This window comes from Lycorma delicatula, chromosome 3 (assembly GCF_047948215.1).
Source record: "Lycorma delicatula isolate Av1 chromosome 3, ASM4794821v1, whole genome shotgun sequence".
Lineage (NCBI taxonomy): Eukaryota > Metazoa > Arthropoda > Insecta > Hemiptera > Fulgoridae > Lycorma > Lycorma delicatula.
The window spans coordinates 69287023-69312886 of record NC_134457.1 but is presented as its reverse complement, the minus strand read 5'-3'; the positions used below and the strand labels follow the sequence as shown (position 1 = coordinate 69312886).

Sequence of the window (25864 nt, the reverse complement as noted above, 5' to 3'; positions counted from 1 at the left end):
ACTAAAAAATAGACCCTTACAAAAACAACACACAAAGATGCATACATACCGATCTTTAATAAATTGCAATAAATTCTTCTCTTCTAGTTCTTACTCCTCTGATATTGTTCTCCCTAAGTCGAAGTTGATCATCATTTCGTTTATTTGTTTTTTGTTGCCAATCATTTACTCGCTCTTTGGTTTGATATAATTCTTCTTATCTTAATTTATGTACATGTTCTCTAGTTTTCAAATTTTCTCTCTCTTTATATTCATCATCCTCTCTTAATCTTTTTATTCTTTCTTTGGTTTTAACGTTTTCTTCCTCTTTACATTTATCTCTTAATTTTTTTATTCTTCCCCTGTTCTTTCTTCTTCTTCATATTCATGTTCTTGTCGTTTTTTTTGAGATATATTTCTTCATGTTATCTCTGTATGATTGTTTCTTTTTCATTTTTGATTATACACCAAATAATCCAATAATAAAACTAAATATTTTACACCGTAAGGTTGAAATTAACATTTGTAACCAGTATACAGCAATTCATTAATCGGAATAGTTTAATTATTATTAACTTTTGTTTATACGACACACCAAAAATCTTAAACTTTTGTTAATTAGCAACTCACGAAGATACGAATAATACTGATCTAGTAAAACGACTAATAATGGGACTTTTACTCTATCCTAATATTTCAAATAAAACTGTTGAATAAATAACTGTATAAACATTTGATATTAATAAAAACTAATATTTCAGCAATTGTGTAACTGTCCACCTTATTACGGAATTGGAGGATCGTACCTCACTTTCAAATGAAATAAGTTTACATGAAGTGCAGCAAAAAATGTATATATGTAATTTAATAGGCGTACAACGAAGTCATGTGGTGTCCACATCAGATTTGTTACTTTTTATTCTCCTGCCCGTACTTGTTCATTCAAATGCCAACAATTCACTGACACTGGTTTATATTTTTTTCTTATTCTATCTAACTCTACTAACGCTGCGTAAAAGATCAACTCTCGCCCGCTTCGCCTTTTCACTTTCATTGGCTCGCTTATAACAAACGATTTTATTATAGTAACAAAACTCATTTAGTTAGAATAACAAATCGGTTTGTTGTCATAACAAAATCTGATAAAATGCAGTAAAAAATCAGTAACGATAGGTTATAGTAACAAATCCATTTTGTTATCGTAACAAAATCGTTTCGCTGCCACAACAAATCCTTAGTTGCCGAAACATATGATTTTTTATCCGTATGTAAACAAAGAAATATGTTTTCCCATGTCTGCCATATTGGATTTTGAACGATATTAAACATATTATATTATATTATCATCAGAACCAAAGCTGTGTGCAAATTTTCATCTTGAATAACGAGGAGTATATCAAATTTCAGTTACTAAATTTGACCTATACAAGATTTTGAACATAAGAAAAACCATTGAAAAATACAATAATTTTACAAAATTTATTTACTAGTACGTGTAGAAGAAAACCTTCCGAGCTGTATAATAATTCTTTAAAATATATTCTAGTTTTTTATTATTATAAAATTTGAATCATGTTTTCATTGATATATCATTCGAATATTTGAAACTAAATAACATTTTAAAAGGTCCTCTTTATGTGTTAACAGCTTACACATTTATGTATTTGAACTGTCGTGATCAAACTATTATCTTTACGAAGAATATCAGAATCTTTATGTATTATAAGGAACACACTTTATAAATTTCATCCGTATTAGGATGCTATGTTGAAATTATTTGACAGGCTTCTTCAGTGTTAAAACTGAATTATTTTATTTTTAACTTATCCATAAATTTAATAACCCTTTTTTGTGAAAGAAATATACAATCATTAGGAATTTTCTATTTAAAAGTTTACGTACAAATTTAGTTCAGCCGATTAATGTACTTCGAAGAATTTTCAGAGTACACAGCCATCTATATAGTAAAATTTTATACGGTGTAAAAAACAAATTTTCATAATGTCACTTCATTTATATTTTGACTTTAAAAAAGGTTTAATGCAAAATTTTCAGATCCCTTTTATTACATTCTACCTAACATAGTTATTAAAGGAAATATGTTATTACTTAATTTCTCGCCAAAAAAATTTTTTTATACTTATAAAAATCAATTTTTTAATAATTTGGATTATATATTAAAAATACTTAATTAAACAAAAAATTATAAATTTAGAACTACATAAAAAAGAATTTAAAAAAATCTTTATAAATTATTTTATTAAACAATTATTTACTATTTAAACAAAAGTTGTAAACAAATAAAATGTTCAGTGCGTTTAAACATTACTGGCAATGATGACAGTTATACAGATATCTAATTTTGGACTAGGCTGTATTTTTTGTACACAGATAAAACAAATTATTTACTCGTATTAAATAACATTTTCATGTCTAGGTTTTTTTTTTAGATAAGTATGTAAAATTTCATCTTTATAGTTTCAATAGTTCTAGAATTATAGAGTGTACAAAATTCTACAGTACAAGTTAGAATATAGAGAATTTTAATCAGTTATTAATAGGTTAGTTATAAATAGGTAACAGAACTATAAAAAAAAATCACAAATAATTCTTAAAATCATCTAACACACACTTTCCTTTTATTCTTTTTTCTTTGTTCGAAATTATTTAATATATTATTTATTATTTTATTACTTTATTTATGATTTTTTTTTTTTGATGAATGCTTTATGGATAATAATACGAATCATAAAACAAATATATTATAACAAAAAAATACATCTACTTCCTCAGAGAACTGTAAGCCTACATAATATTGAATCGTAAAAATATTTTTATAATCACACGAAAAAAAAAGTGATTTTCAATTTATAATTAAAATAAATATACCAACGTTCAACATTCTGATCTTGAGCGCACTAAATATGCGAATAAAAATCATCCTCATATTTTCAGAATTAAGATTTCAGTGACATCAATATCGTGTTTACTAGTGGACAGAATGACCCCGCCATTATGCTACCAGGTTTTAGAGCTCGGACCACACGCAATAACCATACTAATGATAATTGTTGAAACCTTCTTCATAAAATCAATATTAATATTGTAACAGGACCAGTATAATGGTACAGGGTAACGCATATCTTCCAGTTAAAATGAAAAAAAAGAGAAAATAATATGAAAAGAAGAATCTAGAAACAAATAAAAGGAATTCTTTTCTTAGAATAACAGGTCTGTTTAACAATTTTCTCTTTGTAATACAGACATTGGCACCTCCAAAAGCTCTTGTTCGACCAGAAGAACCGGACCGGGAAAAGAATTTATAGAAAAACGTAAGGAGACAAACAATGAAAATTAATACGTTTAAACAATTAAATGGTCGAGGCGGGTACTGGTCCTGCAGGCAAGGGAATATAAACATTGTCAGGGATCAACAGACGTAGTCAGTTGTTCGGTGAGGCCGTAATAATAAAGCCGCTAACGAACACTGGCTAGATCCACTTGATAACTACAGTGATAATTATCACTGTACTTATTTGTAGGATAAGTACGATACATACGTATTATTACGAAGGGTTAGGAATTCCATAATTCTCGATAAGCACCAGTACGAAAACAGATTAGGCTTTCGTACTGCCACCAAGTAGGAAATAGATTCCTCCGGTCAGATCCGTTTTCGCAAAACCATACAAATACCAAAGAAGAGATACTTCCAAGGTCATCACCACCTTCTTAACATAGATCATCTGGTAATATAAGCAATTAGTCAAAAACCATAGAACATCAACTAAGAAGAAGGGATCAAGAAAAAGGAAAAGGGTGGATTTTGAAGAAGGAAAGGACGGACTTCGACGGAAGGACGCAAAACAGAAGCGCTTTAAGAAGACAACCTCCAGACAATAGGTGTCCATTCTATCTACAATTTCTCGGCAGATCATGTTGATGTCCTCCAGACGATTACGAACAATTTTTGGTTACTTTAAATACTGATCAGTAACAGTAATCCAACAATCTTTATTGTACAGAGTAAAATGACAAAAACTTTAATCTTTACAAAGCGAAGAAGTCATAAAAATGTATAATTTTAATAGTTAATAGTTTTTATCTTGTAATATTATCGCATAGGGTGAATGTATTGGTAAATGATACTTTGTTCATGAAAAATCTTTTAGTGTTAAGCATTAACATTGTCCATTACTAATATGAAATCAAGATTCAAAAAATAATTAAGGTATAAAGCAGCATATCTCTATAAAATTATTAAAATCTTATAAAACATTCAAAAATGTAAGTATTAGCTTATGATTAAATATAAGCTTTCCATTTTCGTCGAAAACTTCATTTAAATTAACAACCCCTTTCTCATTTTTACAATAAAAAATTATAGCACGGGTGTAAATTTTACTATTTTAATTTAAACTGTCAGGAAAGACCATTAATTAAAAGCCATTATTTTAAACAAAACCACACCTCCCACTGCTGAATTCAATTTTTCCTTGAAATATTTGCACTTAAACAAAAATCCATAACAATTTATTTAGTTTATTTTTTAATATTATTAAGGTATGAAAATAAGTTAACATTTTTCTGAATGGTTATTTTTTTAACGTTAACTTTTAATTTTGACACATCAAATATTTAAAATATTTTTTACATAAATTATTAATATATATATTACAGTTAATAAAAGAAATAAAAATAAAATAATAATAATAGTAAGTAAATAGTACATCAAGTATTGAAGAGAAACTAAATTTATTATACAGGACATCCGGAGTATATGCGGCAATCCCGTTCCAGACCACTGTTTATTGACAATAGTTAAAATATAAACCACAAAATTTATCCAGTACCACCACTCCTACAATTCTCGCGCATACATAATTGTAGGTGCGTCACTGTATAATAATCGTCACAAATTCATTTTGTTTTCCTTTTTATTTAAATATAGCTTATAACCGAAAACAGCACGGATTCCCACATGAAAAAAAACGAAATTAAGTAACACAAACTATAATTAGCTGATTTGGGAATGTCCATTCACATTAAATTCTACAGCAAATACTGCAGCATTTTGCACTCAGGAAGAATATCCAGCAATAAAAATCCTACATAATCCATTACATCAAACCACCAGAAAAAATGGGAACAATAGCAGTAAAGGAAAACAAAAGACAGTATTTTTTTTTATATAATAATAATTTGGATTCAAATCCAGGTCAGGTCTGGCATTTTCATACGATGAAATTTCTTTTTACAATATATTTAAAAAAAGGTAACTGTAATGGGCAGGAGGGTTAGCTTGCAGTTCCCGAAATGAATGGTTAAATATATAAACATGTAATCGCAATCAAAAATAAGCAACAAATAATAGTTGTTAAAAAAAATAAATAAAACAAAGAGTAATTATTTCGATAGAAAATTTAAATATGAAAGGTATATTTTTTAAATACTTGCGATCCATTGTTCGGATTTTCAATTGTAATTTCTCCAGGATTGGCTCTATAAGCCGTAGAAAATCCCTTAAGTTATTCCTGTTTATCATAATAGAATATAATAGAAGGAATAGAATAGAAGGACTGGATGTAACTCTTGTTCATTACACCAGATAGAGTTAGACATACAAATACGAAAAAATAACTAACACACGACCATATCACAACAAACTATAGGGCCATACAGAATAAAAAAAAACCATACCGACAATTCTTTTATTTTCAAATATTCACTGTGATTCCATATTTAGATCAGCAGGCCCAGAACTACAAAGTAGCAGTCCAACAACAAGCTTATAAACAAGTCGGCTATTATGCAGCCACTGGACAGGAACAGAACCCTCCCATCATTCCACCAAATTCCACAAACCGTGCACTGATCTTTGCATGTCCTGCCATTCTCAATAAAAGAAAAGTAGCTAGAGGATAAGGAAAAGGAACAGATGGTGAAATATCTGTAACTTCAGAGGAAACCTCAGGATCTCCTCCAAATAGCAGGCACTCATGCTGTCTACATCTCTAGGAAGATCTGGGAAGTTTTATCCAGATACACATTATCCATCAAAGATTAATTTGCGTTGTCCAGTCTAAATACATGTAGAAAAAACATTTTTCTCCAGAAATTAAACAGGTAGCTGAGTACAGGTGCAGGATTACAACTGCATGATTCAAAAAATGAAAATGTTTACTTTTACCTTTAGTATATATACTCGTTTAAGGAGAATAAATTACTACCAGACAGACTAGATAACACTTTCAGGATTTTTGTAACTTCCTACGCTTTAACCTCATTTATTTTAAAGTCGCTAAGACTTTTAATACTAAAAAATTATTATTAATTAAGATAAACTATAAAAAAAAACAAAAAAAATCTTTATCAAGTTGTTAAAATTAAATTATTGCCTTATCGCATTTCGGTAATTTATCTTCATTAGAAGAAAAAAATAAATACATTTTTGTATTTTTTTTTTTTTTTTTTTAAATGAGGACATCGACTTCTTTGGTCATTTTCCCTATGAGATTGGTCATTTTAGTATATGAATAATTCCTGACCAGTAATCAAACCCAGGATCTCCGGATGAAAGACAGATGCCACAGAAATCGTCAAGAATATATTAAATAAACACTAAAATCTAAAAACAGAAAAGCAATTAATTATAACTCTTTTTAATCTTCTTGTTTTCTTAAGGTTTATTTGAAATTATTTCTGTGATGAAGGTAGATCCACCGAAAATGTATTAAAGGTAGTATTATTTTAATTGAAGAAAATTAAAAAAAATAAGCTTATTTTTAATTTTATTTTAATTAACTCTTAAATAAGTTGCAGGATAAAGTAGTGACTTTTTTATCAATGAAATTAAAATCTTCGTTACAATTATGAAATTCCATTTATCGGGATTATTTATGGGATTACGAAATCCTATTTAAACGGGGGAAAAATTTACCCTACTTATCTTTAATTTTTGGTTTCATAACCAAACATTTACGAAACGAACCTATGTTGAACTTATTTCTTTATTTCCACGAGTAGAATACGTCCTAAATGTTTATTACATTCTTCGGGAAACACTATAATATATTTATATTTATATCAATTAATGTTAACTATAACACAAAAATATAACATTCAAAAGGAAAGGTTTTAAGGGGGTAGGATATATATATATATATATATATATATATATATAGACCCGCACTCCCTTAAAAATGGAGTTACACGAAACTTTTTAACACTTTACTATTCCTTTATAACTGACTTGGTACTGTTTTTTTCTCCGTTTTTTCCCCAGATACGGTATTACCTGAAGGAAATAGTTTTCAATTTTTATCAGTGTCAATTTTAAAAGCCATTTTTCGTTTAAATAACTTAAAACATTGGAAAGGTATTTTGTACAGAGTTTTATAATATTTCAGAACAGAGTACCCAAGATGTATTGATAATATTTATAATTTCTGGTGTAATAAGAATGAATTAAATAAGAATGGTCGAATCATAAGAATGTATTTAGCGCATTTTTCTAAGAAAAGTAAATAAGTAAAAATAAAAAATAGGACAATAAGAGTAAAACAGTTTTTGTACTATATCACTGAAAATAGAAGTAAAATTTTAAGCTCTGAAAATATTGGGAACGTTTAGTAACATGTTGCTCTACCTTTTAATGCCATTCTATTACATCTTACTTCATATGCAGGATTCGACAGTTTTTAAGCCATAAATCGATAACAAACATATGAATAATACAAAAGAAATAAAATAATAAATAACTATCAAAATATTTCATCAACAAACGTATGTTGATGATGTGTGTTTGACTATATCGAACTAAAATTGGGCGTATATACATTTGCCGATGTGTTTGAAGTTTAATAATTTACATAACTTATAAAAATAAGTTGATTGTGATGTTATTTTATTCCTCCAATCATTTTTTTTAAACCATACATTATCAATCCATTAATGACTTCTCAAAAACTGAAAAAAAAAACTAAAAATGTATCCTTTCTGCCTACCTTTTTTTTTAACTGGAGATTCTAAAAATGTGCTTTATAAATTAGCTAATAAAAAGTTTTTTCTCATTCATCACTCAATAAGCCAAACCATCGGATATTTTTCAAGAAGTAGATACTTCAGCCAGGTATGAATTTAGAGATTAAAGGAAAATTCAGATTGTGATATTAAGGAAACGAAAATAGTAACAAAAAAAAATCAAATTTAATTTAGACGTGGATGAATTTATATTTTTAGATAAACTTTGTACCAGAAGTATCGAGGTACCAGATATATAATCAATTTCAATTAATTGACCATTATCTGAAACATTGTTTCACAAGCAGCCGTCCAAAATGTAAACCATACAACTACATAGATTATGAGATGAAATATATTTCCTCTTTGCAGCAATTATTTTAAAAGAATTCTTTTCTTTTAAATACCACTTCATTTTCATGTATTGTAATTATTACAACACTTAATAAAGAGTATCAGAAAGTATCACAATCAAAATTCAATATTTAAGCTGTTTAAATTAATATCAACAATAAAAAATACACATTGTAATACGTTAAATATGTAAACATGGGGTTAAAATTGTTATGCACATTTGAGGTGCATGTACAACATCTATAATATAAGCATATGTTATGATTCCCAGAAGCCCTCAAACAGTTTATAAATGCACGCAAGAAATAATGGAGAATGATCCAACAAAAAAAAATATATATATATAAATTATCCAGACAATTTATTAATTCTCTTGTTAAAACAACAACAAAAAATAATTGAAGATAATTATTACAATTGGCTAATTACAACGGATCTTATTTTTAATGATGGTAATAGAACAAAACAAACAAGAAGGAAGGTGCAAAATAATTTGCTTTAGCCTCAAGTCTTTTTATTCGGTTTAAAAAACCTTGACCAAGTGGAATACAGATATACATATAGAGTGGTTAACCTTGCTAAAAATTAGAATACACTGGTCTCTGGTTTGCCCGCACATTAATCACCAATAAAGAAAACGTTAAAGTAGATAGAAAAGGCGGGAAATACAAGGTTGAAGTTGCAAATACATCCCACACAAATCTTCACTATTCAAATATTTACTTTATTCAGTATCAAATTTCAACAAGTTTTCTTCTTTTTTTTTAAATATGTAGAAAATGAATTAATAGAATCTTTAGAAAAACACCATGATCCGAAAAACAATGTTTTCTAATACAATAAGGTGTATTTTAAATAAAATAAATATTTCTAAAAATAAATACATGCAGAAGCGTAAACGAAGCATCACCAATAAATTTCCGTTGTTTTTTTTTTTTTTACTGAGAAAAGTAATGAATAAAAAAAGCTCAGTTGTCTCTTACGCAATAAACATATATGCTCTAAAGTTATTCACAGAATAAAACCTTTGCAGACGTATTTTATTTTAGCAAAAATATTATGGAAAAACCACAAAAAAAAACTCTAAATTACTGATGACAAAAATATATGATAAAATTAACTGGACTTTTTTATTTATTCAAATCCGAAATTACTTAGAAATAAATATATTGTACACAAATAAATATATTATACTTTTTAAAAGTCTAGACAACACAGTACTCATGTTACTATATTTTTAGTTTTCAGTAATTTGCTTCGTCTTAATATCAAAAAACGTAGGCTAAAAAAATATTTTATTGTAATATTTTATAGCAATTATGAAATTTCTTAAATTTGATAAAAATTTAGTATTTTTTATCATTATTATCATTATTTTGTATTGATGATTATTATCAAAAAATAATTTATAATTAACATTTTTAATGTTCAATCTGAAAAAAAATTGTAAATACTCTTTTTTCTCATTAAAATGTAATTTTTCATTCAATTTCCATTTAATTAGAAGTGGAGTGATGAACAACGTCAGTGAATAAAATAGGAAGAATTTTACTTTTTAAATTGAAAACTCCCTAAAAAAAATTATCATACAGCTTGACACCGTTACAATAATTCAAGCTTTTTATAACTAGGCAGTTTGCACTCTGAATACGAAATGTTTTAAATACGATACAATTTGACTTTTGTTTTCTTTTTTGAACACAACACATGAGACCTTTAAAACTTTCCCAATTTTCAATTAATAACATTTATCGCTTCATTTTATTAATAAAAAATCAAAATTTTTAGCGATTTCCGAAGAATTTGTAGAAATTGCTACTGTGTCCGATCAGATTTTCTAAGAGCCTGTCGAAGGGAGAGGGACCAACCTATCTTTACGTTTAGGGATTTCCTGAACATAATTCAATTCTGCAATTTTTATTTACATACGTATTTATATACGAGTAAGATTTTTTCGTCCACTCTACCGGACGCAAATCTAAACCAATTTTGACGAAACGTGTTGGGGGTAATGTAAACCTATTGGGAATAGAGCTCTATTGATTTTCAAGCGAATCGGTTCAGAGGAACCGAAGTTAGAGCCAAAAAACGGGATTGTGGGGTACATTTTCAGCTTTCTTTCGTTCTCCTGGAAGTAATTTTTAACCGATTTTGATGAAACTTGGTAGGATGATGTAAACCTAGTACAAATAGAACCCTATTGATTTTTACCTTATTAATATCGGTTCAAAGGAACCAGAATTAGAGAAAAAAACTGGGTAAAACAGCAACTATGTGTAAAGCAGAAAGAAAAAAATCACAAATATACAAGTATAACGTATTTACTGGAACAATCCACAGTATAAAAGAAAAAATGATACCTAACACAATATGAAATAAAGAAACACCGAAAGCTAGCTAAAACACTGAAACCAATATTATTTTCAAAAATCATTACATAAGTACATCTTTTCTTTCTTAACTAAAACCGGAAATTCGTCCTTCCGACACTTACTGCGACAGAGTTGTTTTTTTTTTAAATATATTAACAGGAATTGGTTGTTGTTGTGTAATAAGAGATTTTTTAGAATCACAGTGGAAGGAAAACTTGTGAAAAAAGAAGGAAAAACAAGGTGATAGGTGATTTAGGAATACAGTGAGAATATGCAAATGAAAAGAAAAGAAACTATACCTTCTAGAGCCTACTTTAAAGGAGCAAAGAAGCACTAACCATGCTCTTTTTAAATGTTCATTTTGGATAATTAAAAAAAATATTAAACAGTCGGTCAATGTGATTTTTTTTTGTGAAGGGGAGGGAATGCGTCTGGCGCCAGTTGGTATATCGGATATGGAAAGATAGGTTTCCGCTTAGAATCAAAAGCGAATGGGAAAGATTGAGATGTCTGAGGAATTTCCTGTAGTTATTTATTGGCCATCAATTTACTTGAAACAAAAGTTAAATTAATAATGGATCATAAACTCATAATTAATTATCATAATAAATTAATAATGATCCTTCTTGTACCGTTAACTACATAAAATAATTTTTAACCAGAAATTTATACTACTGTACAATACATTTACATAAATCGGCTAACTGTCCATAACTTTTCAAGGTTAATCTTTTTTTCCCGCTGCATCTCGGTTCTTACTTTATCACACCCGTACCTCATAGGATGCTAAAAAGCACCATATTTAAACATTTTTCCGATAAAGAAAAACCCAGTTACTCAATAAAGATCGAAAAAGGATGTTTATTACCAACTCATATTTTTCTATGAACATCCTTTTTCGATATTTATTGAGTAACTGGGTTTTTCTTTATCGGAAAAATTCATTTAAAGTGTAAAAAAGTATTTAAAATGGCCGCTAGTACCGCTACACCCGCGCGAGTGAAATACGGTATGCGCGCGCGGTTTAGTTAGAATCATTGAACTAAATAAACGAAAAAGTATTATATTTAAATAAAATTATAGATATTTTAAATTAAGATTAATATGATCAACGCCCCATATATAAATATAAACCGAACCAAATTTAAAAAAAAATCAATCGGGTCAGTCTTCAGATGCAAGGCCAAAAGCAGTGTGACACGTACATATGTTTTTTTTGGTCAAAATGAACCAGTCTGACACTAAAACGTAAATATTTACAAAAAACCTGATACCCAATTTTTGACATGATCATCATACTTTCCCTTTTAATGTAGCTATTCTAGCTATATTTGCCGGGAAAGTAAAAGTATCATTAATTTATTAATGATAGATTTATTACCAACTCATATTTTTCTATGAATACTTATTTACTTAATAATGTGTTTGTATAATAACATAAATAAATAAATGCAAGATTTTACTACCCACCTGAAATTACTTACACCGAACCAACGTTTGGGTTTTCAACGTCTGTAAGATTATATTGTAGACCTACATCTTATTAAAAAAACCACAAACATAAAAGTCGTAAATGGTCAATGACTTAAAAATAAATATTTAATTCAGAGGAGTACATATTTACGAACTACACCAAAAATAAAACATACTACACCAAAAAGAAACTGTTCCAGTTAATGCAGAGAAGAATTAAAGAAAATTGAGGAGAAAAGGTTGATTAGAGCAGCATCAGAAAATTAATAATTAGGAAATAAAAAAGAAAAGCGATTTTAAACTGTTTTTTTATGTACTGCACCGCAATACATAAAAATATTTTTTTGAAATAATACTGAAGCAATAGTACAAAGATAATAGTAGTAAATAAATATAATAATTATAGAATAAAAAAAAGAATTAATTTAAAAATATTTAAGTACAGGTTAATTCAGGATTCTAATTTTTATACGGGAATTATAAACCAATCAACATTATGTCGTTTAAATAAAATTAAAATTACCAAATTAATTTTAAATTAATTGGCCGGAAGATTTAGGTAAACGGTTATGTAATTAACTGAAAACAATAATGGAAGCCTAATTACGCTGCTATTAATTTAATAATATACCGACAGAAAAAAAAAAATAAGAAGCAATTCAGTAAAAATATAATTTTTACTCACAGTTCTAGTTTCAATTTCACTAGTCTGGTTGGCTCGTCGTCTCTTCCCACCCAAAATCGGTGTAACAGAGAAGAAACGTGAACAGCGAAGTCCATCACGTCGGTATCTGTCAAGCTGTCTTACAACCGGAACAGGAGTAGGGGCGGCTTCCTCGTATAGGCGTCGTAATGCATTGGAACGTGTAGCTTCCGTAAAAAGTCCTTTCTCTTGACATAGTTGACTCTTAAAATGATTCTTTAATCCCGAGAAGATTGTAAGATCGCTAACAGCTGAAACAAAATTAAAACTTATCAAACCATCTGATTTACAATTATAATCCTTAAATATTGATATAAAGAAACAAATCTATATTAACAAATTTGAAGTTAAATGTTTGTTTTTTTCTGCAATAAGTATAAAGAGTTTCTTCTGTTGTATAGAAGTGGTTACTATTCAGTTGAAAATGTTTGTTTGTTCGATTGTTACTCAGTAACATAAGAATTATTAATCTAATTTGAAAGAAATCGTTTCCGTTGTTAAAATTTTTGGCTTTTTAAAATCTGTATCCCAAGCTCAGACACTTTTAAGGTACAAATATGTTTTCTGACAATTTGCTTTCTGATAAAAAAAAACCTTAAGAAACAGAATGAAAGCTTACAACTTGATTTTTTATATATATATATTTTTTTAGTGAGCAATCCATCCATCTCAAAAGGAATTTTTTTGTTACTTAGTTTACTGCTCTGCTTTATTAAAAATAAAAAAAATGGACAAAATATAATTATTTCATGTTTCAAATAATGGAATTTAAAACCAAAAACGCAACATCTCTCTCATAACCTAGTCTTTCAATCGTTAATATATTTTTATCAAATATAGTATTATAAAATAATAATGACATTATCTTAACGAATAACTGATATCGGTGTAACAGAGAAGAAAAGTGAACAACGAAGTCCATCACGTCGGTGTCACCTACGGTCTGTAATTGACCTTCGAAATTAATACTAATAAAATTATTCATTAGTATTAAAACCTTTAAAAAGGTTTCTTTTTTAAAGAATAAACAGAATTCACGCGTACCTTGATGAGAATGTGTAAATAAATAAAAAAAATACTTTTTTTAGCTCTCGAAAAAAAAAATACACGATATAAAAACGTAAATAATGTAATTCTATCAACTGATCACTACATTCGTATTTTAATTAATAGTAAAGATTTTTTTTTGTTTACTTTTCCCCAAATTCTCCCTTAGTCAAGGAATTAAATGCAAAGAGACTTTGACATTACGGAATTAAAACCTATTCAACCGTATTCAAATCATGCTGTTAAACCAGAAAAATAAAATACCTTTAGACAAGTAATATTGGATGAATATTCAGTAACATTAAGTTAAAAATAATAATAATACAATGTTATCTATTATAAACGCACACTAATTAGATTAAACATTATATAATCTCATGGATCAATTGATCTTAATGAATATAACAACTTACAGCCAAAATAAGTGTTTAAATTAAATCACCTTTTTATTAGTATTATTAAAATCTGAACAGTATTGACAACTGTAAAGAAATAAAAATGAAAAACCAAATCAAATTAATTTTTAAAAAGTTGATAAATAATCATGATAATATAATAATACAGTATCATTAAAAAAAAATTTAATTAGCTTACGCAGGAATCGGTAATGTGTTTTTCCATCAACATTTATGTAGAGAAAAAATAAACACTTGAAAAAGTAATACAAAAAATTAAAACAAAACTCAATAACGAGCAAAATCTAAAGAACGAAATAAAGTTTGAAAGAACCAATTTTAACAATTAAATTACGTGATATCTTGCTGGTAATTAATTGACAAAAAGCGATACTTCTCACACTCAGTTTTCCGTCGCGGTAATTACACGATTATTCTTCAGTCCAAATGTCTATTCCAGTTTAATTTTGATACTAATACAGTAGGAGTGAATATTGATTGTTTTATCCGATATATATAGGTGGATCAAATGCTGAGTACGGGAAATAAAAGAACAGACAATACAGAACAGTAAATTTAATACGACGAAGAAGGGATGAATGAGGTTGATATGAAGCAATAAGACGGCATTTAAAAAAAATAATAAAAGGAGAATAAAGGGAAAAATTTGAAGGATGGAGTACATGAATCAAGTACGGAAGATTAGGGTTGGAAATTATTTTTAAAGTCAGAAATACACAGCATACAAGTATTATTATGAAAATAATAGTATTTGAATTATTGTTCAATGCGTTCGGAAGTTGCTATGCAATATGCTTTAGAATTATGTGGTGTTCTCTGTTCTTTCGACGTTAGGTTGGTTGCCCTGTGGGTTCGTTGAGCGTTGCTCAGTAATAAACCAAGACGTCAATTGTTGATTTGTGATTGAACGTGCTTCGATTCGTTAATCGGAATCAATAGTAGTGAGAAATTTAATGATTATTTCGGTAGAGGAACGCATTTTTCTTGTTGAACATGTCTTTTGTGAAGGTGACAAGTATACTGATTTAGATAGTGAAGCATATGTTTTCTGAAAAGTATCCAAATACTCCTGTACCTCGCCGCAATGCAGTTCGAACTCTTACCGAAAAATTTCGGGCAACAGGCTCTGTTAAAGACGCTGATCGACGTGGAAGACCACCTAAACTAAACGAACAGAATCGGCTTGATATTTCGGTTGCTATGGTCGAAAGTCCATCAAAGTCAATGTATAAGTTAAGACAGCAGCAAGATATCGGACTTGCTACCGCACATAAAACGGTAAGAAAAACTGAAACCTTTCCATCTCATTTTTAACATTCTCCTATAGCAAGAAATTTTAAAAGCTTCTAATCTTTTCTTCTCAGGTAGTCCGATCGTCGAAGTTTCACTTCCATATAAACTACGCTCCAAACATATACTTTCAAAAATCTTTTCCTGACGTTTAAATTAATTAAAGTTTAAATTAATTAATTCATTTTTTAAAATTAATAACTTTACGTTTACAATCCTGATTTATATCTTCTTCTGTGGTAGTATAGCACCATATCATCCTTTGTAATTATAATCCGCTTAATAGTTATTCAGTTTTGCTAGGGCCAACTTATTTTGGAAAATTTCCGTTTTCTAAATCTTAGACTAATAATATTTTCTAAACTACCATTAAAATCATCATTATCGTTATTATTATCCCGTTTTTCTACGATCATACTGCGTGGTGTAATTCAGATACAATTCGTCAGTAAATTATATTAATTAAACATAAAAAAGAAATTTTTTTTTTGAGGGCGATTGTCGTTCTAAGAAACGTATGAGGAAAAGTAGTTTGTTGACTACTCGTTAAAATTCCGCATAACTGCACCTCCGAAAACAGTATTCTATTATTTATTATTTTTTTAATTAACAACTTTAAAGGGTTCAATAAATTAATATAATAAAAAAATCTTAAATGAGAGAAATATCGAATTTTTATAAAACTGTAATGAAACAGCTTAGCAGTTTTTAGTCCAAGCTTCATCATTTTATATACATATTATAGCGTTTGAAAAGTACAATAGCTACCCATCTTATCGAAATGTTAATAACGAAAGAAAATAATTCGGTAACTTGAGATCTGAAAGTAATAAATTACTGTAAATAACTTTTGTCTAACGTCACTTTTCATCTATTCTATAACAAAAGCATTGAGGAATTTAAAACATCCTTTGAGATGATGTTATGATTATTAATTCCAAATATCGACAATAAGAAAGATTTCCAAAGAAAATGCCATAAATTTAATTAAAGAAAAAAAATTAAACTGCCTTGGGTATAACAAAAGAATAAGATAATATTTATAACAAAAAAATAATAATTAAAATTCAAGGACGAAGGAAAAAATAAATTAAATTTATCATTGAAGGCCATATTAAATATTTAAATACCGTATTTTTCTTTGAATTTTATTAACAAACATCCTATTTGCGTAAATATATGCACGTATATATTTTTTATCATACACGATTATGTAACAGGAAAATATAAACAATTTTACAATAGTTTCGTAAACTCTTGTTTGTTTTTAATCATCCAAACCTACCTACAGGAAATGAAAATCCATACCCACATTTTGTAAAAGTTTACACAATTTTTTTTCTTATATCAATACGATTCTCATAATTATAATTTATTACAATTAGATAAATATTAAACTACGATTTTTTTTTCTAATGTTAAAGTTATCATGTGTATTAGAAGTAGTCGACCGAGTATTACGAACAAATGTGATGATTATGAATGTAAGAAAACTACCATATCTTATCGCTGCTTCGCCCGTACTGTATGCATATAGAATCTCAAAGACTGGAAATAGATTTATTAATTATGTGGTGTGCTATTGCTCTCAGAGTAATCGCTATTCACCACTTACCGGATAAAATAAAATGCTTAGATAAAGAATGTGTTCCCAAAATTAAATCTTTAATGATATCAAGATGATATCGAAGTCATTCAAGAATTACTTAGGTCGCAATACAGCTAAGTCCAAGAGCTTTATCGTTCCATTTTTTGGCTTTGTACTGGTTTTATATTTTAATCATGTTACCTATTTTCAATGTATTTCAAATTCAGACAGTTAATTTCAGGATGATAATCAAAACCTGATTTGATACCCAACATATTTCTCGAAGGTTAAACTTGATTGTAACCCAAGCGTATAAGATGCTCTTCAATTTTTTGAGAAGAGTAGACTCGTTGTAAACGATCATAAATTCTAGTGTACCTAGAAGTTCTTCTACCAGTAACCTTGCCGACCTAGGCATTTTGAAAATATTAGTAACAAATGTGAAAATCGAACCTATACAAATTATGTGGGCAGCTTATCCTAATAAAACCATTTAGTTCAGAATATAAAATTCCACAGAATGCTATCTTTACTTGCGTGAGAATGAGTTCTCGCGGTTCACCGCCGGATTAGACAATGACATTTAATTTCGTAAAATACGTAACTTTCTGAAGAACTAGAAGACTATTCGAAACTAATAGAAACGATCGAAGTATATTCAGTTCATTAAATAGACAAAAATTAAAACGAAAATTATTATTAAAATTCATTATGAATAAACATAATGCATATATGAACAGTTCTTTTCATTATGAATATAACGGAAAGCAGAACTGTAATTTACTTACTGTACTAATAATCCATTACACTAAAATCAGAGATGTTTGAAATAATACATTTATTAATATTTTGCAAAATCTTAGTGAAATTAAATTTAATAACAGTAAAAAAATTTAAAAAGTTAATAAAAATCAATAAAAAATAATTAAACACAGTGAATACGTATTTTAAACACTTTCTTGAAAGCTTTTTTTAAAGGAAGATTAAATATATATAACGTAGATTTTAAATCAGAATTATTTGTAACGCTTAGCTGAACTAGAAGAACATAGAACTCTATTTCATAGTAGTCGTAAACTTCTTACGGACATGACGTTACAGTCTTATTGACGTACAAATTAATTTTATTTCTTGAGGACCGACTATTATGAACGTAACAATTTTTAATTTAAATATGATTATACATTTGAATTTGAATTATCTTATGGGAAATCCCTGATGATGGAGTAACGGCTCCGAAAGTACTCGGATATATATTTCTAAAATTGTTTGTAAGTGGAACTTTAATTTATATAAAAGAACATACTTAAATTAGTAAAAGATTAAAAAAGGAATCTCTAAATTTCAAAATTCGCTTAAACGAATTTAATTTTGTGCTGCTAAGCTACTAATAATCAGATATCATTAAATATATTACCGTTAACTTAAATTTTAACTTAACAATACCAATTTCTCAGTTTTATTTTTTGTCGTGTTGTAATTAACAAGTTCTGAATGAGTGAACCTAGGATATAAAATATCATTTCACAAAGAAGTGACGCAGCTATCTATCTATGGGTTCCGACTAGATAGCTGCAACATACGTCCTGACAACTACTGAGATACTCATAAAATCTGAAATTATCTTAGTGGTATATATTGGTGTTGGCTGTATATAGTAAAGCAACCTTAGATTATTAATTAACAGAAGAAGAAAAAATTAAGAATTATTAATTATTAGAACACACAAAACAGATAAATAGAGCTGCAGAATGGAGAGTAAAAATGTTTTAGATTAAAAGACAACCACATAAAAGAAAATGGATTTTATTAAATAAATTGAATGACTCAAGTTTTAATAAAGTTGTTAATAATGAAGCTGTTTCCTCAGAAATTTTCATCAAGCTTAATTAAAATTTAACTTCTCACCTAATAATAAAGTTAGAAGTTGGTTTTACCATTACGACCTAACCCATTTCAATACGTCAGCAATTATTTATTCACTTCCTTTTTACTAAAGAAAAAAATGCTCTAGATTCATTTCTTAAAGTAGTAATATGATATAGATAATAATTTCCAAAATGCTAAGATCCACCATTATTTGGTAACATTAAGTTCTTCAAAAAGCTACTGTTAAAAATTTGTAAATACTCGTATACTTTCTACCATTGTCTGAATTAATTCCAAACTGTAAACAAATCATTAAGAAAAACAATAATTATTTTTAGTGCTGACGCGACGGTAAGGTAAAAACAGTAATAAGTAACAGAAATCTACAATCTCCGGTTTAGAGTGGAACATAGAAGGGCTTACTTAATATTTCTTTCAGTTTTTTTTTAATGGATTAATTGTAGTGGCCCAGTTGTTTATAATTTAAAAATTGTACTTATAAAGTTTTAATAAATTCATTCCGAGGTAAAATAATGCTCCAAAATTATGCCGCTTTCTAATTCATTGTTTTTACTTTCTTGTATGAAGTAAAGGAAGAATTGTGATCACGAAAAATGACGTGACGTCATTACGGCGTGACGTCTGTACGTACGAATGTATCTCGCATAACTCAAAAAACGATTAGCCGTAGGATGCTGAAATTTTAGATTTAGGACTGTTGTAACATGTAGTTGTGTATCTCCTCTTTTGATTACAATCGACTGGACCAAAAAAGCCCTAAATTCAAAACATTTTGCATTTGAACTTTTTCTTAACTGCAGTTAAGCCCTCATTGAGAGCTTTTCAACGACATAACATAAGTGGTACTTATTTCCATTCCTTATTAATAATTAATACACTTATTTTCATTGGTTCTACAGTTATAGCCAAATAAAATTTTAATTAGTGAAATATTTGTATCTTACAAGGCACATCAGTTCAAATCCGACTTTATCTCCTTTTTTTTAATTTACCTTTTTTTTTAATTTAAATATATTGAGTTATTAATAATTATTAACCCGTGATTGTAAAAAAAATTACAATAATTAATAATTCAATAAAAAAAAGACAAAATATCAGAAGTTATTAATGAAGTAAAATTTTATGTACTTTTCATTTTTTTTAAATGTGTATACATAATTTAATAGACGTACAAATAAGTCATGTGATATCCACATCAGATTTGGTGAAACATCTGATTATTCGTTTTTGTTTTCATTTTGTTGACGGTCACATCTAATAATTTAAAAAAACATAGTATTAGATAGATGTAAAACTTACATTTATTTAAAAAGTAATAAAGTGAGAGACTTTTACTCTATTCTATTTCAGGTAAGATAGTTGAATTAATAATTGTATAAATATTTGATGTTAATAAAAACTAACATCTCAGAAATTGTGTAACTGTTCAATTTATTAAAGAATTGGAGGATAATCTCCAATGGAGATTATTGAAGAATTGGAGGATTATCTCCTTTTCAAATGAAATAATTTAACATAACATAACAATATATAACCTACGCTCGCTAACCTTGTGTAATTAATGTTGATATATAAATTATAATTACTTATTTTTGGCCGAGAAATTCCGAAAATGTATGAATTTTTTTAACAATTTGAAACGTTTTTGTTTACAGTATTGGTAGTTTCATGAGACAACCGTTAAACAATTTATAAGTATTATTTATAGGTACAGTTATAAGAACTATTTTACAAAATCATCAATTGTCAAAAGATTTAAATTTTATTTCTATCAATTTAATATCATCAAGCCGCCTAATACACAATCTTTTACAACAAATTTCATAATTGTAGACTAAAACATTTCTGAGGTAAAAAACAGACAACAATAAGCAAATATTCAACAATACATTCAAGATTTTAGAGCAAAATTTTATACTTTTGGAATCGGGAAACTTCAAATCGTTTTAGAAATATAAAAAAAACTGTTGTGGACAAGTTTTTGAATTCATTTCTTCAGCAAAGAAAATAAATACTTCTAATTGTGTTTATAACTACCTAATAAATCAAGCAAGATCAAGTTGCTTTTCCAACGTAGTTAACGTACACATTAAATAAAAACAAACTATGCCTGTGAAAATTTTGTTATAAAATTTAACAAACTAATTTCTCTAAGAAAATTGAATTACATTAAAAATTAAAAGAAAACATAAAACGGAATTGACAATCGCAATTTATTTTTAAAAGTGCCAAAATTAAAATATTAGCAATAACGTAAGCGTACTGTGGATCGGATTCCGAAAATCGCCGATTCATTACTATCGAGTAGATACTTCTACTACATCTCTATACTTTTTTTTAAAATTTATTATCTACTTTTTTTACCAAAATATCTTTAAGAGAAAATTATTAAAAAAATATTATCGAAATTCAAATTAAAATTATGAATTTAACTAAAAAAAACACAAAGTAAAACAGAAAAAAGTGAAGTATCTTAAGAATAAACGATAAGAAAAAGACTTGAAATGGTGTGTGAAATCAGAAAAGGGGAGACCACATATTCTCTGCGTAACGGTGGCTTGAAAACGAAAAACTGATCTCCACTGCGTTTCTGCTTCATCGTCAATCTAAGAAAGACGAAAACCAACATTCTGAAATGAATAAAAGTACGAAAAGTCATTACACATATGTTGTTCCGCCTAAAGTATGATGGAATCTTACTATAAAATAATAAAATCGGAAAATGGATTTGACCGTAACTGCCAAACTGACACAGTAATAAAACGGCAAACTTCCGCTTCGCTTAGTCAAATACTTTCACTTATTAAAAATTATTATTTAACTTGTAATTAAAACCTAAGTTACAGAGATAATAAAATACATAATTATTACTTTTTATACTTTTTTATGGTTATCTACAGTTAATTCGTTTACCTTAATTTGTTTCCTTCTGGTAATTTGTTTAAATTTTCATACTTACTGCACATTATTTAATTCTATAAAGGACACTGACATCTATAAAACAAATAAAAAAAAGTATATAAAATTGCATAGGTATGTTTCTAAGTAAACGTATTAATAATTCAGTTAAGGAGTCTGGTGTGCAAATAAATAATAAATAAAATCACGATTGTTGTTGAAGTATGAAGGGTATAATTACGGTGTAATGACGTCGTGCACACCGTGTTCTGATGGTTGTTTATTACTCGTAATCTGCTGATAGAAATTTTCTTTAATTAACGCCTTACTACACGGTATATCAGAATCAAAAAGAACTAATTTTATAATAAATATCAGTTTATTATAGGTAGAAAACAAGAATTAATATAATAAAATTTATTTAAAAGTGATCTAATATGGTCATTTTTTTCATTCTACTATGCAATATTTTCTACAATCAATTTTTTTTGCAGCCTCATATTTTAAATTGAGTAATATATATATATATATTTTTTAACGTACTTTGTAGGCTATTCACAGTACACGTAAACAGAAATTAAGTTTTATAACATTAAAAATTAATTTTCTACTAAAAGCGACCGATCAAATCAAAAAGAAAAATATATACAATACAAAGGTTACTGAAAAATATATTAAGTTACATTTTTTTAATAAAATACAAAGTAAAAGAGGAAATGATAAAAAACTTTTTTTCTGAGAAGCGAGGCGGAGCCTTAAGACTGACAGTTAAAAAAATCTTTCAGATAGAAATTGTTGAAAATTGTAATCAGCTCAAGTTTTGTGCCATGACTACTTTCATAGAAATATATTAAATAAAAGAATGACAAAAAAATCATAAAGTAATAAAATGATGAAAATTCTAGAAATATTCCTTCTCCATGTGATAAATTGTAAAATAAAACTAATGAATTATAAAAATATCAATGAGTAGACTTTAATCGTTTTAATTCAACTGAACATTAATGTAGAATATAATCAGTAAACTTCAAAATTTTAGTAAGAAAATACGACCACCGTAGCGGAGTGGTAGGCAGAGCCTCGACCGTAGGTTCGAATCTCGGTCAGACATGGCATTTTTCATACTCTACAGAATTTACAGTTCCATATTCCCATTTCCAAGCTTCAAATTTCTGTGGCGAATTAAATCATCAAAAAATAAAAAATAAAATAAAAAAAACACTGATAATAGCAAGAGATCTGTCACTGAAAATAAACAGATCTGTCAAATAATAATGAACTGATCCTTTATCTACAAATCTGACTTCTTAAAGGGCCTCAGGTCAATTTTCTTGACCTGAGCCCCTCTTCATTTTAATAACAAATACAACAAAAAAAATTACAAAAATATATTTGATTACATATAAAAAATTATTTTTTAAAAAAGCTTTTATTTAACTAATATTAAAATTAACATTAATAAAAAAAAATAACAAATTAGAAAAACCCTCTAAAAAGTAAAAAATAAGAATTTGATTTAATTCAATTTGATCTCAAATTGAGAATTTGAGATAGTGAATTATCTAACTTTTAGCCGCTGAAAAACGACTGTAAATGGTATATTACAGCAGGAATGTAGGAAAGAGTATGTGTCCAATCTGCAATAGCGGTAGTTTAGTAAAGGAAACGTCTTCTTTATTCATTCTATCACATAGATTTTGCAGCCTCCATTTTTATTTTTTCTGTTTAGCCTCCGGAACCACCGTAAGGTATTACTTCAGAGAATGATATGCATACATATGAAGACTACAGTCTTGTACAGTCTCAGATCAACCATTCCTGAGATGTGAGGTTAATTGAAACCCAACCACCAAAGAACACCGGTATCCACTATCTAGTATTCAAATCCGTATAAAAGTAAGCCTTTACTAGGATTTGAACTTTAGAACTCTCAACTTCGAAATCAGCTGATTTGCGACGACGAGCTCACCACTAGACCAACCCGGTGAGTTTGCAGCCTCTATTTAAAAAATCGTTACTCATACTTCGCTCCACCTAATAGCAAGGTTCCGATTCATAAAAATCGGAAAACGCATTTAGCCGTAACTATATCATAAAAAGACAAACAAATAGATAATGCGTTAAACATTGTGTTAAAGTAGTACCACACTTTGCTTGATCATCTGAAAGCCCAAATAACATCTACAAAAATTCTAAACACCAACCTTTCTAAAAAAAAAAGTAATTCACTTTGAAATAAATACCAAATTAATATTATAACAAAGTTCAAAATAATTAAACATATATTTTACAAGAAAACGTTTCACATATTTTATTTCCAATTTTTATATATTTATACATAAAGTGAATTAATAAGGAGCTAATATAAGTGTGCCTCTTAAGAAATTCTAATCCTCTTTTTCTCCTTTTGAATATAGATAATCCTACAGAAACGAAAATTTGTCGATACTCGCAACATATGCCTGTATTTCTTATAGCTGTAACAATACTTGACGTTCACAAGGAAATAATCTAGGTTGCATTTTCTGGAGTAATGATGTCTATTACACAACCAGTCCTTGTTAAGAATAAAATAAAGTGTTACTTATGAATTTTTTAATATCTGCTGCATTTTGATAGGTTGGCAAAACGATATTCAACAGAATACTTAGCTAAGTGGAACAGACAACAGTTGATAACTTCACTCGTCACAATTTCTCCAGAAAGCTTGGAAAGAGTTTTTTTTCTAAATTGAATGGTATCTAATATCAAACAACCTACAACCGTAAGGTTAACTACAATATATTTATGTCCCACCTCTCATCAAGTATTACATACATATCTATTTAAACCAAACATTTTATAATTTTAATATTACAGTTTTTTTTTGTTTAATGTATATAAAATAATCAACCATTTAATTCATATTCATATTTGATTTATAAACGAACAAAAAACTGATAAATAGCTTATTTTTTTAGCTTATTCATTTTTTATAATATTAATAATAAATGAAACCATTTAAAATTTGGTAATCAATATTTATATTTTAATTAAATAATCTTTTTTTACTCTGAACTGTTTACAAAGGTAGACATCAATAAGAAGAGATCACTTTAAAATCCTCATTTAACCACCTATATCAACATATTTTAATTCGCGTCCATCTGTTCATTGAAGATGTAAGAGTAGAGCGCTTTGTGTATGCATGTATGTAAATGTAAACACGCACGGGTTGTAAAGCGTAGAACTTGCACGCGTAGGAGTTTATCTGTGGGTAGAAATAGATTAAAAGATTTACGATAAGGTATAATACAATACTTTATAAAATATTAAAACAATAGGATTAAATAAATGACAACTTTTATCGAATATAGCTTTAATATAAACACCACTGCGGGATAATACCGGAATTCCATTCATGTTATTTAACACGAATAATAAGCCGATTAAGCTGTAATAGCTATGTTTAAAAAAAAATCAGATCCTTTTAAAAGCTACTACGTATATATTCTGTAAACCATCAAGGATAACTACAATAATTTTTAATGCCTAAAATCATTTGAAATAACATTGAAAAAAGCTTAATCAACACCAAAAAGAAAATCAAAGTTTATCTCCCAGAGTTCTACAATTTTTTTTCTTCCAAAAGGAAAGACATTAAAATAATTATTATCAAAAAGTACAAAAACTTACAATCAAAACTCGATGTTCAGACTCAGTATATGTTATTAAAAATTTATTTAAGATGGACTTTAAAATTTAAAGGTCTTTCTATCAGTTCAGACTCGGCTCCAGTCGGCTGCGTTCGGGTTCGTACAGTTCACACAGCTCCTTTCGGATGTACTCGGCT

At 28.0% G+C, this 25864-nt stretch overlaps 1 protein-coding gene across 2 annotated transcripts in view; it reads right to left on the bottom strand.

The window, feature by feature from the left end:
* Nucleotides 1-25864, bottom strand: part of gukh (NHS actin remodeling regulator GUK-holder) — a 529549-nt gene that overhangs the window by 36120 nt on the left and 467565 nt on the right. For both annotated transcript variants that reach the window (XM_075359940.1, XM_075359939.1), the window contains exon 2: nt 12886-13154. In XM_075359940.1, coding sequence (XP_075216055.1) covers nt 12886-13154 — 269 coding nt within the window. The remainder of the gene's footprint in view (nt 1-12885; nt 13155-25864) is intronic.